Genomic DNA, 15,058 nt, shown 5'->3' on the forward strand with positions numbered 1-15,058 from the left:
CAATTCTTCTGGTATAAAATAATGGTGTCCAGCTTGTAAATTATACTTATATACAGCAAAGGAATACCTTTCACAAATACCTTTTTATACCGTATAGCCGAAGTAGGCACCATTTGTTTTTTAGGCTAATGAACTTTTTCCCATTTCCCTTTTTTTGTTCTTCTGGCCTCAATTCTTTATTTATGAAATGTCCTCCTACATTCATAACAGCTTTGCTTTCTCTTTCATCTCCTGGTCATCTCTAAAGTGAATCTCATACTTTCTAGGACTCACCAGTCCAGAACAATAGAGACAGAAGAAAAGAACAAATTCCAGTTGGTGACCACTGGGTGGGCCAGTCTGATGCCGATGTTCCTTGGGGGGCTACAATAAGGCAAAGGTGGGTGTGACAGACCACAGCTATACCACTGATGTCTGCCAGTTTGATGACAGAGTGTCATTCCTGTGCCATTGTGGTAGAAATTATTAAAACCAAACTATATAAGTGAAGGATTGCACGGTGGTACAGTGGGTAGCTGCTGACTCACAGGTAGGAGGTTCACTTCCCAGGTCTCTCTGTGTGGAGTTTGCATGTTCTCACCGTGTCTGCGTGGGTTTCCTCCCACAGTTCAAAGACATGCATGTTAGGTGCATTGGTGATCCTAAATTGTCCCTAGTGTGTGCTTGGTGTGTGAGTGTGTATGTGTGTGTGTGTGCCCTGCGGTGGGCTGGCGCCCTGGCCGGGGTTTGTTTCCTTCCTTGCACCCTGTTTTGGCTGGGATTGACTCCAGTGGACCCCCGTGACCCTGTAGTTAGGATATAGCAGGTTGGATAATGGATGGATGGATGGATAGATAAGGGAAGAAATGTGAGGTCACTGGGATGAGAGAGCGCTTATCAGAAAGATCAATGAGGTAAAAGATGAAAATATTAAAATAAATGAGCTGAGAGTCGAGTCGAAAAGCTTCATGTCAACCAAAGTGCACAGGAAGTAAATCAAGCAAAGAATGTCAGTTAAAGCCCCGGAGTTATTAACACGTAAAATTTAAAAATCCTCCTTTTAACATATAAAGCATTAAGTGGCTGAGGTCTGGCTTACTTGTCTGAACTTATCACCACTTACAAACCTGAGCGCACATTAAGATCTCAAGATGGCGGTCTGCTTAGGATTCCAATAAAATAACAGTGGGAGGTCATGCTTTTAGTTACAGGGCCCCTAAACTGTGGACTGGTCTGCCTGCTACTGTAAGAGATGCCCCTTTGGTCTCAGCTTTTAAATCTCAGCTGAAGACTCACTACTTCAGTTTAGCACACCCTGACTAGAGCTGCTGATTAACTGTACAGACTGCATCTCTGTTGTCAGTCATTAGCACTAAAACATAAGTAACATGATTGTTATAATTGGATACTAACCCTCACCTATTCTGTTTCTCTTCTTGGTACTCAAATGAGGCACTTGATGCCACGGCCCACCTGCCAAGTTGTTTTATCTGCCTAAGGTAAAGTCATCTCTGATGGTGGATCGCAGGAATCGTCGGCTAGAGCGGTCCTTTCATCAGATTGGCTGGCCCAGCATTGACTCAGCTGTGGATTTGCCAAATGGGGGAGGCAGCTTGATGGCCGAGGTCTCCAGGACTCTAAAACAAATCCAAATCATATTATGGGATATCATCTACTGTTAAATCCTGCTCCATACTTGTAATATTTCTATTTTTATACTGGATTTGTTCTGTTCTGTGTATTGTATTGTATTGTATTGTATTGACCCCCTTTTTCTTTTTGACACCCACTGCACGCCCAACCTACCTGTAAGGGGTCTCTTTCTGAACTGCCTTTCCTGAGGTTTCTTCCATTTTTTCCCTACAAGGTTTTTTTTGGGAGTTTTTTCTTGTCTTCTTAGAGAGTCAAGGCTAGGGGGCTGTCAAGCTATAAATGGTGGTCTCTGCTCCTGTCATTTGAAGTGTAGATGACGCAGTTTTATCTGTGAGTTGTTTTACACACCAGTCTGTCAGAGGAGCTGACTTCACAGGTACAATGAGCTCTTCTTTGTGTTTCAGCCATGAACCTTCAGACGCGATGGACTCTTCTTATCTTATTGTTTCTACACAACACAGATATCTCCTGGGCAGGTATGGATGGCTGGCTGGTTATATTTTGTTCATTTTTAGGTGTGCTAAATGTTTCATACTATTTATTTACACATTTCTCTTTTTAGCAAAGTTCAGCAGAAGCAAGTCTCTTTACAAAGAATATTTATTTATTTATTTGTAAGCTTTTTTGTCAAAGAAAAGTAAGAGAAAGAATTTAATTGTTTTTTGTTTTATGGCTTTCAATAGTTTAAATGTGGAAAATAATTTAAGGACAGTTTATTTTACAAGAGGTCAGAAAGATGAAATGATAATGAAACATTTATGAGTAGGCTAACATGGTTTTCATTAACTTTTGTCATTTTTTCTAATTTACAAATCACATCCTGGTCGTCACTCCACTCTTGTGGTTTCCTTTTCAGACAGCTTCATCGTTGTCGGTCCTTCTAAGCCTGTCGTCACTTATGTCGGTGAAGATGTGGTCCTGCCAGCCTCCCTCTCACCAGCTGTTAATGCCGAGGCCTTTGAAGTGAGGTGGTTTACAACTAACATCAGGACACCAGAGCTGTTATACACCAATTACAATATCGGGATACAGAGTGACACAAGAAGAACTCTGAGCAGAGACAACCTCAAGAATGGCAACGTGTCTCTAATAATCAGAAATGTCCGTGTTTCTGATGAACATCTCTACAGGTGTAATGTGTACTCAGGACAAACAGAAGAGGAGACTCAGGTCTCACTCACTGTTGAAGGTCAGTGTGCATTTGTTTCTAGTTGTATTATGGGATGGCACAATGACTCAGTGGCTAGATCTACTGCCTGATGAAGTCCATGTCCACTTCCCATGAACACTTGTTGTCAGTGTAGAGTTTGCACTTCTACCTCCTCATCAGGTTCGACTTTTTTTCTGAGTTTTATGATTTTCCTTTCAAACAGAAAGACGTATGAATTGGGTTAACTGGTGATGTTAAAGTCGGCTAATATGAGTCACTGGGTCCCATGATGAGATAAGGAAGATAATAGTAATAATAATAATAATAATAATAATAATAATAATAATGAAACAATTTATTTATGTAGTACATTCCTCCTTATCAAAGCTCTTCACAGAAAGAACAACAGAGAATATATGACAGTAATTTCAACACACATCTTTTCAGTAATATCAAAAAGGCAAGTTTACAGGGAGATATTATAGTCATGGGGGACTTTAATTATCCAAATATTAACTGGGATAACCTTGAAGATGGAGGAGCACAAGAGCAGGAGTTTTAGAAGTAATCAGCGACTGTTTTTTAACACAGCATGTTAAAGCACCAACACGGAGTGAAGCCTGTCTGGATTTAGTATTCTGTAATAATCAGGATAGAATTGAGGGTGTAGAGGTGATTGGACCACTAGGGTCGTGTGACCAGAATGTCATACAATTCTCAGTATTTTGTAAGAGTGCAGATGCAAAGACTAAAATTGTGGTTGAACTTTGGTAGGGCTAATTTTGAGCAGATGCGACAAAGTCTAAGTAGGATAGACTGGGATAAGCTTTTAAATGTGGAGACAGTCGAGGAGCAGTGGAACAGGTTTAAAAATGTAATGCAGGACAGATACAGACCTAAATTTGGAATTAATAGGAAACTAAAAAACTCCACGATGGATTAATAAAGATTTAAAAAAGAAGTTGCAAAGGAAAAACTGCTGTATAAGGCATATAAGAATAATGACTGCAAAGAGAACCGTAGCGCATATGAGAACATGAGGGCAACCATTAAGAAGGATATCAGAGAGGCTAAAAGACAGTTGGAGAGGAATAGAGCAGATAAGGAGAAAGAAGACCCTAAGAGATTATTTCAGTATTTGAGTAGTAAAGAAACAGTCAAGGAGGAGGTCAAGTGCATCAGGAATAGTAAAGGGAATTAAAAGATACAGACAGTGAAATAGCAGATGCCCTAAACTTACATTTTTCTGAGGTGTTTACAAGTGAGCAAGTGGATAACCTCAGAGCAGTAACAGGGACTACTAAGGAGGTAATGAGGGATTTGGAAATTGTAGAGAGAGAAGTGCTGCTCAGAGTAAATTAGATGAAATCAAACAAATCACCAGGCCCAGATAATATTTATCCTCGTGTTCTTAAGGAGGCTAGTGAGTACAGATATAAACCCTTGACACATATTTTCAGGACGTCAGTGCATACTGGAGAAATTCTGAAGGACTGGAAAATGGCAAATATCATCCTGTTATATAAAAAGGGTGACAGGGCAGATCAGAGCAACTATAGGCCAGTAAGCTTAACATGCATCACAGGAAAATTAATGGAAGGAATTATTAAGGAGAAGATTGAGCAACACATGGCAAGGACAGGAGTTATTCTGAACAGTCAACAAGGGGTCAGAAGAGGGAGGTCGTGTTTTACTAACATGTTGGAATTCTATGAGGAGGCAACAAAAGGATACGATCAAAGTAGAGCTTATGAGATTATTTATCTTGACTTTCAGAAAGGTGCCACATGAGAGGTTGGGCATCAAATTAAAAGAAGTGGGAGTTCAGGGTGATGTTTTTAGATGGGTGCAGAATTGGCTCAGACACAGGAAGCAGAGGGTGATGGTGCGAGGAACCTCATCAGAACTGGCCGATGTTAAGAGTGGTGACCAGCAGGGGGCAGTGCTAGGGCTGCTGCTATTTTTAATATATATAAATGATTTAGATAGGAATATAAGTAACACGCTGGTTAAGTTTGCTGATGATACCAAAATAGGTGGATTAGCAGATAATTTGAAATCCGTTATATCATTACAGAAGGACTTGGATAGCAGACAGGCTTGGGCAGATTTGTGGCAGATGAAATTTAATGTCAGTAAATGTAAAGAATTACACATAGGAAGTAAAAATATTAGGTTTGAATACTCAATGGGCGGTCGGAAAATCGAGAGTCCACCTTATGAGAAGGATTTAGGAGTCATAGTGTACTCTAAGCTATCAACTTCCCAACAGTGTTCAGAAGCCATTAAGAAGGCTAACAGAATGCCAGGTTATATAGCGCCTTGATGTGTGGAGTACAAGTCACAGGAGGTTCTGCTCAACCTTTATAATGCACTGGTGAGGCCTCATCTGGAGTACTGTGTGCAGTTTTGGTCTCCAGGCTACAAAAAGGACATAACAGCACTAGAAAAGGTCCAGAGAAGAGCGACTAGGCTGATTACAGGGCTACAGGGGATGAGTTATGAGAGAAGATGAAAAGAGCTGAGCCTTTACAGTTTAAGCAAAAGAAGATTAAGAGGTGACATGATTGAAGTGTTTAAAATTATGAAGTGAATTAGTCCAGTGGATCGAGACTTGTATTTTAAAATGAGTTCATCAAGAACATGGGGACACAGTTGGAAACTTGTTAAGGGTAAATTTCACACAAACATTAGGAAGTTTTTCTTTACACAAAGAACGATAGACACTTGGAATAAGCTACCAAGTAGTGTGGTAGACAGTAAGACGTTAGGGACGTTCAAAACTCAACTTGATGTTTTCTTGGAGGAAACAAGTGGATAGGACTGGCGAGCTTTGTTGGGCTGAATGGCCTGTTCTCGTCTAGATTGTTCAAATGTTCAAAATGTTCAAAGACATTGGAAACAAACACTAAATTAAGACAAATACAGAATATACAAAGAACTGAAGTAAAATAAATGTTGACAAACCAGAATAAAATACAAAATACATTAAAAATGAGAAAACCTTGAATCAGTAACATTGTGTGATACAAATAAACATCATCTCAATGGTCCTGCAGCCCTGAAACTCTACAAATGATATAAGGTGTATAACTAGTGTAGTAATTACAACAAAATGCTCATAAGGATTTGGGGTGTTTAGCCTTGTATACCGTAAAGAAAAGGTCAAAATCATTGCAAGAAATCATCAGACAAAAAGGGATGGGTGGACGGACATTTTAAAGAGCCAGACCAGAAATTATCAACATGGAATGCTGTGAAGACGTGGTGGGATGGGTAGTGGACGTCATCAGTGGGGGACCAGAGGAGAGAAAGGGACCTGGAAGTGCTGTTCTCTTAGGTGTCCAGGTAGGATTATGGCGGTGGTGCTTCGTCTTCTCTACAGAAACAGATAGAGAGAGGTTAGTACCCCACCATAGTCCCCTGGCTTGACTTGTTGTGATGCACTTCGGTTCCATAAGCTTCTCCCCATGTGCTTGTGTGTGACACTAGATATGCTAAAACATTACAGGTAAGTAATAAACAGAGCAAGATTCCAAACATAACATACATAAGGACAAAAACAATGAAATATACACAATTATAATATTTAAAAATCACCAAAAGACCACAGATGGTAAACTGCACCTAAAGTGGGTTAAGACCCTGGCTAAAACTTGACACTGGATGCCATCAGGTGGCTCTGCCAAGTTTCATTAAATATAAGCAATAAATAAAATGAACAGAAACAAGTCAAACAAAATAAAATCAAAGCCTACACTCCAAACTAAAAAAACCAAATTCCTTTATCTGAGCAGTTCATTCCTAACCGTATGCCATGTCAGCTGATGTTTAAGTGTTTCTTCTTATTCTCTTTACTGGTCTTCCACTCTTTGTGTTTCATTAGTTTTAGGTGCTCAGCCCTCCATTTCTATGAGCTCCACTGAAGGCCAGAAGACCCAACTGGAGTGCAGCGCTGAGAAGTGGAACCCCCAACCAGAAGTCACCTGGAGGGACATGAATGGGGCAGACGTGACGCCACAGTCCACAATAAAGTCAGAGCGGGACTCCGAGGGTCTTCTGAGAGTGAGCAGCGTCCTCCCGGTGAAGGAGGAGTACAACGTGTTCAGCTGTCTGATGAGAAGTAAAGCACCAAAGCCAGACTGGCACTCCGGACTTGGCATCTACAGTACGTCATTAATAGTGTGGCACTAGCAGCATCGACACTTTTATTTTTACACAGAATGTGGCACTAAAGCACATATTTGTAGATCATCTTACAAAGCTAGGCTCCCATTTACTAATTACCTGGAAAATCAATGTAGTAACTAATTTAGTGTTAAACGATGTGCCATATGCACATTAAAAGAAAAGATCTATAAGTGGAAATGAAATATAAATAAGAGTTGGAACTTTGAAATACAGGAATTCACATCACCACACACACGCGTGAACAAATCTACAATGTCAGGTACAGTTGGCTAGCAGAGCGACTTTGAGACAAGGCCATCGTGAAAATAGAAAAATAGAAAATTCAGTCTAGGAGTGGACCCCCATATATATCTGTGTCACGTGATTCAAAGAAATTAAAAGTAAACGTGTAGATTAAAAGACGTAGGAGACAAACACTGGAGGAGAACGACACTGAGTGGACATTAATGGAGGTGAGATACTGGATAATTAATGATGGATAACGAGAGGGCTGATGGACATGCTGATGACATGTGAAGGTGTGAAGCTGTGTTTGGTCCCAGGCTCCAGCTACAGGAGCACATCATCTGTGGTGTAAATGCAGGCTCTCATGATGCTCCCCTTAGCATGAAGGAGTCCCACTTGATGGATTCTTCTGTGTGTTCCTCACCTGAACCTCATTCCTGTCTCACAGACTCACACGTCTTCCCCTCATTTTGCAGGTTTCTCCCCAGGGGTCTCTGGCTGGTTGGTGGCTTTCTGTATCTTGTTGGTTCTTTGCTTAGTGGTGACTCCCCTGCTGGTCATTCTTTGGAGAAGAATGAGAGGTGAGGACAGAAGATCTCACATCGACATCAGAACAGACAGAATGCTCAGTAAATGATAAAGTTATTCATAAATAATTCATCTTTATATTCTTTTTTATCTTCAATAGAAACAAACACCAGATATGATTCAATAGGTGAGTACAGTTTGATTTCAGTTCTTTGTGGCTTTTACTGTCATCGGTGAATCCTGAGACGTGTCAGTCAGTTTGTATTTTGATCACACAATTCACAGTTAGCGGCTGTAGGAGTCCACATTGGAAATCCACTGACAATGGAAGGACATGCAGACTGTCCACTGGAGACATCATACCAGGAGCTGACCTGGAGTTTGAGTGCTGTGGGCTGACAAACCTAACGTCACGTGTGCTCTGAGTGCCAAATGGCTCCTCCATTACACATTTAGTCCTCTCTCTAGTCGTGAGTCAGCACAGGGCTGTAGATATGAGACACTCTGATCAAGGACTGGTCTGATGAGTTTGACTTGTGCTGATTTACCTCTTTCTACTTGGCCACTGCTCATCTGTCTCCTGTGATGGTGAGGTGGCTTCTCAGGGGTCTTCAGAGTCCAAGAATATCTGAGCAGTTCAATTAGTGAAGGCCTTGAAGTGACTGAATAAACGTGAACTGGCCAGGAAATTCAAAATGGGAGATCAGGCCGGCCAGCCTGAATGTGAAGAGGAGACGATTTGAAAATGGTCAGCATTGAGCCAATGTGGCCCACCACGTTCAGTGAAGTCTTCTGTGTCTCCTTTGTGTTGGTGCTTCATGTGGGAATAGGGAAGGAAACAAAAATCAATAAAAAATAAACAGCTTTTTAAATTTATTTTATGATTTTGAATCTAAAATTCATTCATCTGTTTTCTGATTCCAATTAACAGTAGCAGAGAGTTGACACACGACAGTAGAAATCCATTTGTAAGGTGCCAGTCTGTGACTCACACACACACACACACACACTCACACACACACTCGCACTCACATACACACACACTCACACACACACACTAATACTCTTAACATATTTATTGTTCTTCTTTGGAATAAACAGCAGAGAAAGCCACGCAGAGAGAAGAGAAGCATCCACACTGACTGGGCTGGGCAGCAGTGCCAACCTCAGTGCCAGCAGGTTCACTTAATAATAATAATAATAATAATAATAATAATAATAATAATAGCACATTTGATTTGTAACACACTTTTCTTGAACCAGAGTGCAATAAGGCATAGCAAGAAAAGAAGAATACAAAGTATAAAATAAGCAGTAAATAACAAAGTAAAACCAATTTGTGATATCCAGTAATAAATCCAATCAAAGCAGGAGAGTCAAACAGAACGTCATTAGATTCTGTAAATCAAGTTCTCATCCTCCATGACTTGAAGTTTCCTCCTGCAGGACAAAGAGCCAGCAGAATGGAGGGTCTGACGAGGCCACAGATGTGACGAGAGGCTGTGCCGTGGACTTCTTTGTGTGTTAGAATGAGAGTTTTAAATGTGACGTGTTTGTGAGCAGAGAGCCAGTGCAGTGACGCCAGTACAGGGGTGATGTGACGGTTCAGTGACGTATGGGTACGAGTCTGAGCAGCACAGTTTTGCACACACTGGAGCTTCTTAAGAGAATTTGCTGGTAGACCAAAGAGAAGAGCATTGCAATAATCTCAATGATGAAGGGCCTTAGATGAAGACATGAATACTCTTTTCAGAAGCAGATAGTAACAGAAATATTCAGGGTCATGCCATCTTGTGCTGATGAAACAAATACATTTTGGTAATGTTTTTAATGTGTGCATCAAACGTGAGCTGACTGTCATAAATAACTCCAAGGTCACAGACATTAATGGTAGGTGATAACAGAATTCTATCAACAGATGAACTCAAATGATTTATTTTTTGTACAGATGAAGAAGGACCCATTAAAGATCCTCTGCTGCACCCTTGACTTTGTTTCATGGAGTCAGTTTGTGAGGAGAGTAGTGGTGGAAGTTTACCCCAATATGGATTTGAGTGTCATCTGCGTAACAATGATCTCCTAAATCGTACATCTCTGTCATTTCCCCTAAAGGTTACATATAAATATGGTATCGTATGTAACGTATGTCACCTGAAAAGTCTTCACTTGTGACAATGTCCCTAGTCAACCTCAGAAGCAGACATATTGCTGTATATTTTGTGGCCACTAGGGGTGCCCCAGAGCTCTGAACAGCAGATACAACCACGTCAGACACCAACGGAGGATAACATAACATGTTTTATTACATGACAACACCTCACAACTCTTACTTTAAACAATACGTCAAATAAGTGCTTTATTGTCTCCCTCTGCTCCTCCTTAGTGAGTGTCATCCTCTTCCTCCCAACTCTGACTCTCCAAGTGAAGGAGACGCTCTCTTGTATGTTGGACCCTGGTGTACTTCTGGTGTCATGACATTGCATTCTGAAAGCACATATGGGGGTCACATGATCAGGTACTGTAGGCTCTCTTATGGAAGTGCCCTCTGGTGGCAGACACAGACCCTGGCAGGATTGCCCTTCTGAACTACAAGTCATATGAACTGAGCCAGTGGATCACTGCCATCTCTCATATTGTAGGCTGTATTGTCCTTGATATGTCATCCCGTCCATCTGTTAAATTTCCACCACGTAGGACAAGAACCAAAAGCCATCCTGGGCAGTTGGCACAGCCTTTCATTGTGGCCTCCCAGCTGGACAAAGTATCAGCCTTCACCCCAGTTGTGACGCCACTCCATCCGGTATGACGTTCACAATATACAGTATATATAAATATTCATCTGAGGTGTCCTTCATCCATGGAGAGACTGGTGTTGTCAGTCCCACTTCTCTTCTCAAATGTTCACTTTGTTCTTCTCTTTGTGTCTACAGTTGGATTCCTTCCTATATGGTTCCTGCACAAGGAAATTGGTAAGAAAAGATTTTTCTTCTTTGTATTAAAATGCAAAATAAAACTGTTAAAGATTTAAATGGAGGGAGAGAGTTTAGTAATTCAAGGGACACAATAAGAACGTGAAACATTAGTGCTAGAAATGACAAGTCCAAGTAGAGGCACTTTGCTAAGAAACATTCTGGAGTCTAAGGATGCTTTCCTGATAATATTATTATGAATATGATTTGTATTTGATTCCATGTCTGAGAGTGAATCAGTATTTTATAAGAACTGTTTGAACGTTCTTAGCTCACACACACCCTGAGGTGCCCACTGTGCTGTCCTCTCGTATCTTATTTACGCCACTCAGTAAGGTGCCTTGTGTTTTCTTCTCATCTTCTTCTTTTATTTTAGTCCACTCTTCTTATCGTTGGTCCATCAGTTTGAGGGTCCTGGGGCTCAGACCCTACCTCAGTAGTACTGGACACAACACAAGAGTCCTCCTTATCCTTTGTTTGCTGTTGTTTTATTCTAAAGCTCCGTCTGCTCCACTCAGTCTGATTATTAAACATTTGGATTTCTGTCCTCACATTTGGATTCACCACATTATTTTAACTGTGAACCCCTAAGAGTGAGCAGGACCCCGTGAAGTGGGCATCACATGTCACCTGATAGAAGTTCAGTCCTCCACTGTCACTCTGATCTCTCAGGTCACACAGCAGTTTGTTTCTGGTCACCGACACTCAGACAGTTGGCACTGAGGAGCCATTTGAACTGACAATGGAGAAGACAAATAGCAAGGCCATCAGTAGGAGACAAACTGGTCAAGACGAGGGTCTTCTGGCACGTGTCTTATTGTATTGCAGTCACACTAATTACACCTGCAGCGTTCATTTCTGTGTTTCTGTGGTCACGAGGACACGGTCAGAAGTCTCACAGTAGGACCTCCACTCCTAATAATCATAAATAATTCTGTTCCTTCTTCATCAGACGTCACGCAGATTCAAAGCCAAAGGCCAGTAGGCTGTTAATTCTGCAAATCCACTTTCAGTCTGTGCTTGGCACTCCAGCTATTGTCATGTCCATTGTTCTGCTGTCTATTATAAGGGGCTTTATGAAGGGAAATTTGAAATGCAAAGATATTTTAAGACTTCAGAAGAGGAAAATGAAAGTAAATGAAAGTAGCGAGTGAGAACTGAAGAGATGATGTGTTAAGTTGACCCACCTGATTATTCACTCAGTAACGCAGCTCTCTTCTTCTGCAGAAAAGTCACAACGCGTCACCAATGCAGGTACAATATTTGAACTGGGGGTCACTGGGGGTCTTTCAAGTCTCACTCTTTATTGGACTCATTAAGTTTATTTCTTTATTTATTATTTTACAGAATGGAGGAGAATATGCAGCTCAGCAGGTACGGTTGATAAGCTGGTCATGAAATTCTCATTTTCTGTGTCTGTAGTCTTTGTGTCTTCATGTTAAACGTGTCACCTTCATGACCATGACAAGCAGCACCTTGTGAGCTCTGTGACTGTCCCCCAGGTCTCAGTTAATGGCTGAGGTCCCTCTGTGTGGGTGACATGGTGACACAGTGGTAGCGCTGCCATCTCCAGTAAGGACACTGGGGTTCACATCCTGGGGGCTCCTTGTGTGGAGTTTGCATGTTCTGCCTGTGACTGTGAGGGTCTCCTCCGTGTGCTCCAAAGACATGCAGGTTAGGTGGTCCGGTGACGCTCAGTTAGCCCTGATGTGTGTCTGAGTGTTTGCCCGCTGATGGACTGGCGTCCCGTCCATGTGTTGTTCCTGCCTGCCCTGATGCCTGCTGTGATCGGCTCCATCTGCCCCTCGACTCTGCCCTGGATAAGCAGGTTATGACAATGGATGGCTGCTTGTTCTGTGTGTTTAAAGGCAGATGAGCTGCTAGTTAAGGAACAGGAAGACCTCAGCCTCTACTGCCCCCTGGTGGTCTCTTTGAATATCGCTAGTTCTCTTATTCCTATGAAGTTCACTAAACAGTCCTCTGTCATAAACAGCTGGATTCTCCTTGGCAGGCGGACATTACTTTATTTTGTGTTTCAAGAACGTCAGACAAGTCAGTAAAGACAGAACTAAAGACCGGACCCTCCTCGTGCAGACACAACTCCTCAGATGTCTTCCTCGGTACAAAGGACGCTCGTTTGTCTTGTAGACTTTATTCTCAGAAGGTCATTTTGATTCGGTGGTCTCGTACCGATTAGCACTGCGTGTCATTGTCACTAATCCTGCTACTTAAAGACTCCATGATGTCCCTTCTGTCACTTAGGACCCTCTTGTGTTTCAGTGCAGACCCTTTCTCAGGCCCCCATTTCCAGCATGTCGATGTTGAAGTATTTGTGAGATGACAACACTGAGGACACACTTGAGGTTTTCACTCCCAACGCTTGCTCTTTTAAAGTAAACTGAGTGCTGCTGAGTCCTCACAGGGCCCGCTGTCCATTCTCAGCCCCTCAGTGTCCAGTCCTGTCCCCTCTTTAGTGCCACTTTGTGTTTTGTCCTGCTGTCCTGTCCTTTGTCGTCACTATCAGTGTTGTCACCTTGTATGTCCTCTCGTCCCCCTCTCCTTATTAAAGCCCCCCTCACCTGTACTGACTGGTCACATGGTGTCCCTGCTGACTGATGACTTGTGACACTTCATCCTCATCACTGACAGGCGGCCATCTTGTGTTGTTAGATTCAGTGTCATAAATTCAGTGCCCCCCATTGTCACTTCTGACAAGGAACTGAGAAACATAAAGTGGGGGGTCTGCTAAATAAAAGGCCACCAACGCAGTGTAAGGACGAGAAAAGTGACAGAGTCACCGACAGAGCAGAGCAGAGCAAAATGAATCAAAGTGGACAGGAATGACAGGAACAGGAGGACAACAGGCCAGGGGGGACATGAGACCCTCAGGTTAGTGACGACAAGTCTGAGAGCTGCTGGTGAGTCTGTGAACGAGTGCCAGGCCTCACTGGTGGTCTTCTTGTTTGTGTCTTTAACAAATCCTCGCTGTGTGATTCGTCTTTTATTAAAATGTTCACAGCGTGGTGATCAGGCTCTTTAGGGTTAAATGAAGATAAAATGGAGGAGGTCAGAGGTGCGACTACACAGGGGGGCCGAGCAGTGACACAAAGAGACACACGAGGGGCTTGGTGGGCTGAGAACTGAACACGTGCTGTTTGACGTCTTTGTCTTTTTAATGTTCAGGTCCTTCAAGGAGTGTAAATGTGTTGTTGTCTTCCTCAAGTCCCCTGATTTCCTGACGTCTTCCTCTTTTCTTCTTCTTCTCCTCAGCTGATGTCACTTTTGACCCTGAGACTGCACATCCACGGCTCATTGTGTCTGAAGACGGAAAGAAGTGAGACAGACAGACACACAACAGGGAGTGACGGACAATCCAAAGAGGTTTGACGAATGTGTTTATGTCCTGGCCAGAGGAGGATTCACGTCAGGGAGACACTACTGGGAGGTGGAGGTCGGGGGGAAGACTAAGTGGACTTTAGGAGTCGCCAGAGAGTCGGCCAACAGGAAGGGGAGGATTACAGTGAGCCCATATGATGGATACTGGATTGTGTGTCTGAGGAATGAGAACGAGTACTCAGCTTGCATTGGCCATCCTCTCCCCCTCCACCTGAGAGTGAAGCCCCAGACAGTGGGGGTCTTTCTGGACTATGATGAAGGTCAGGTCTCCTTTTACAATGCCCAGTCCCGCTCTCACCTCTACACCTTCACAGACTCCTTCACTGAGCCCCTCTATCCGTTCTTCAGTCCTGGTCTTAATGATGGTGGTAAAACGCGCCCCTCTGGTCATCTGCCCCTGCACACACACTGACCCCTCTGTATTAATGTCGTCTGTCCATCTCTGAGCAGCACAAAGCCGATGGAGACTTTCTTTAACATCAGACCACCGAACTCAAAGCCCCCCTGAGGTGTCCTGCTGTTTGCTGCTCGTCTGATTTTCATTTTCAGGATTTCTGTGTTTAATGAGACATCAGGACTGAACACTTGGGATTTTTAAATGGCGTCGGATCAAAGCGTCGGCTCCATCATCAAATGTGAATCTGAGGGGCTGAGAATGAACAGAAATCCTGAGTGCGTCTCTTTAATTTGACATTCAAAGAGGAATTCAACAAAGATGGTCGTGTTCTCCACAGCACTGGATTGGTTTTCTTCAGTCGTGTGGACGTCACTTGCTGGTGGTCAGTCCTGATGACCCTGAGGTGCCCACTTTGTGACATTAAAAGACATGAAGAGTGTGAGCTGAGCAGAAGAAATCCGAGACCCTGAATATCGAGACCACCGTCCATTTTGTAACTCGCTTATCTAATTCAGGGTCACAGGGGGCTGTCAATGTGGGGGCAACACGGATAAGAACCAACCTGTGACA

The 15,058-nt window shown here is 42.7% G+C and overlaps 1 protein-coding gene across 1 annotated transcript; it reads left to right on the forward strand.

The window, feature by feature from the left end:
• Positions 1-272: 272 nt before the first annotated feature.
• On the forward strand, positions 273-14,459 carry LOC120519836 (butyrophilin subfamily 1 member A1-like; the record flags this gene model as incomplete). Its single annotated transcript, XM_039742620.1, is given in 12 exon segments — positions 273-379; positions 1,432-1,478; positions 2,037-2,108; positions 2,489-2,821; positions 6,669-6,950; positions 7,675-7,779; positions 7,887-7,913; positions 10,657-10,695; positions 11,923-11,949; positions 12,043-12,069; positions 13,966-14,019; positions 14,022-14,459. Coding segments are annotated over 10 exon segments (1,402 nt in total), but the record flags the coding sequence as incomplete, so codon positions are not given.
• Positions 14,460-15,058: the final 599 nt, after the last annotated feature.

The sequence above is a fragment of the Polypterus senegalus genome, unplaced genomic scaffold (genome assembly GCF_016835505.1).
Source record: "Polypterus senegalus isolate Bchr_013 unplaced genomic scaffold, ASM1683550v1 scaffold_74, whole genome shotgun sequence".
Lineage (NCBI taxonomy): Eukaryota > Metazoa > Chordata > Cladistia > Polypteriformes > Polypteridae > Polypterus > Polypterus senegalus.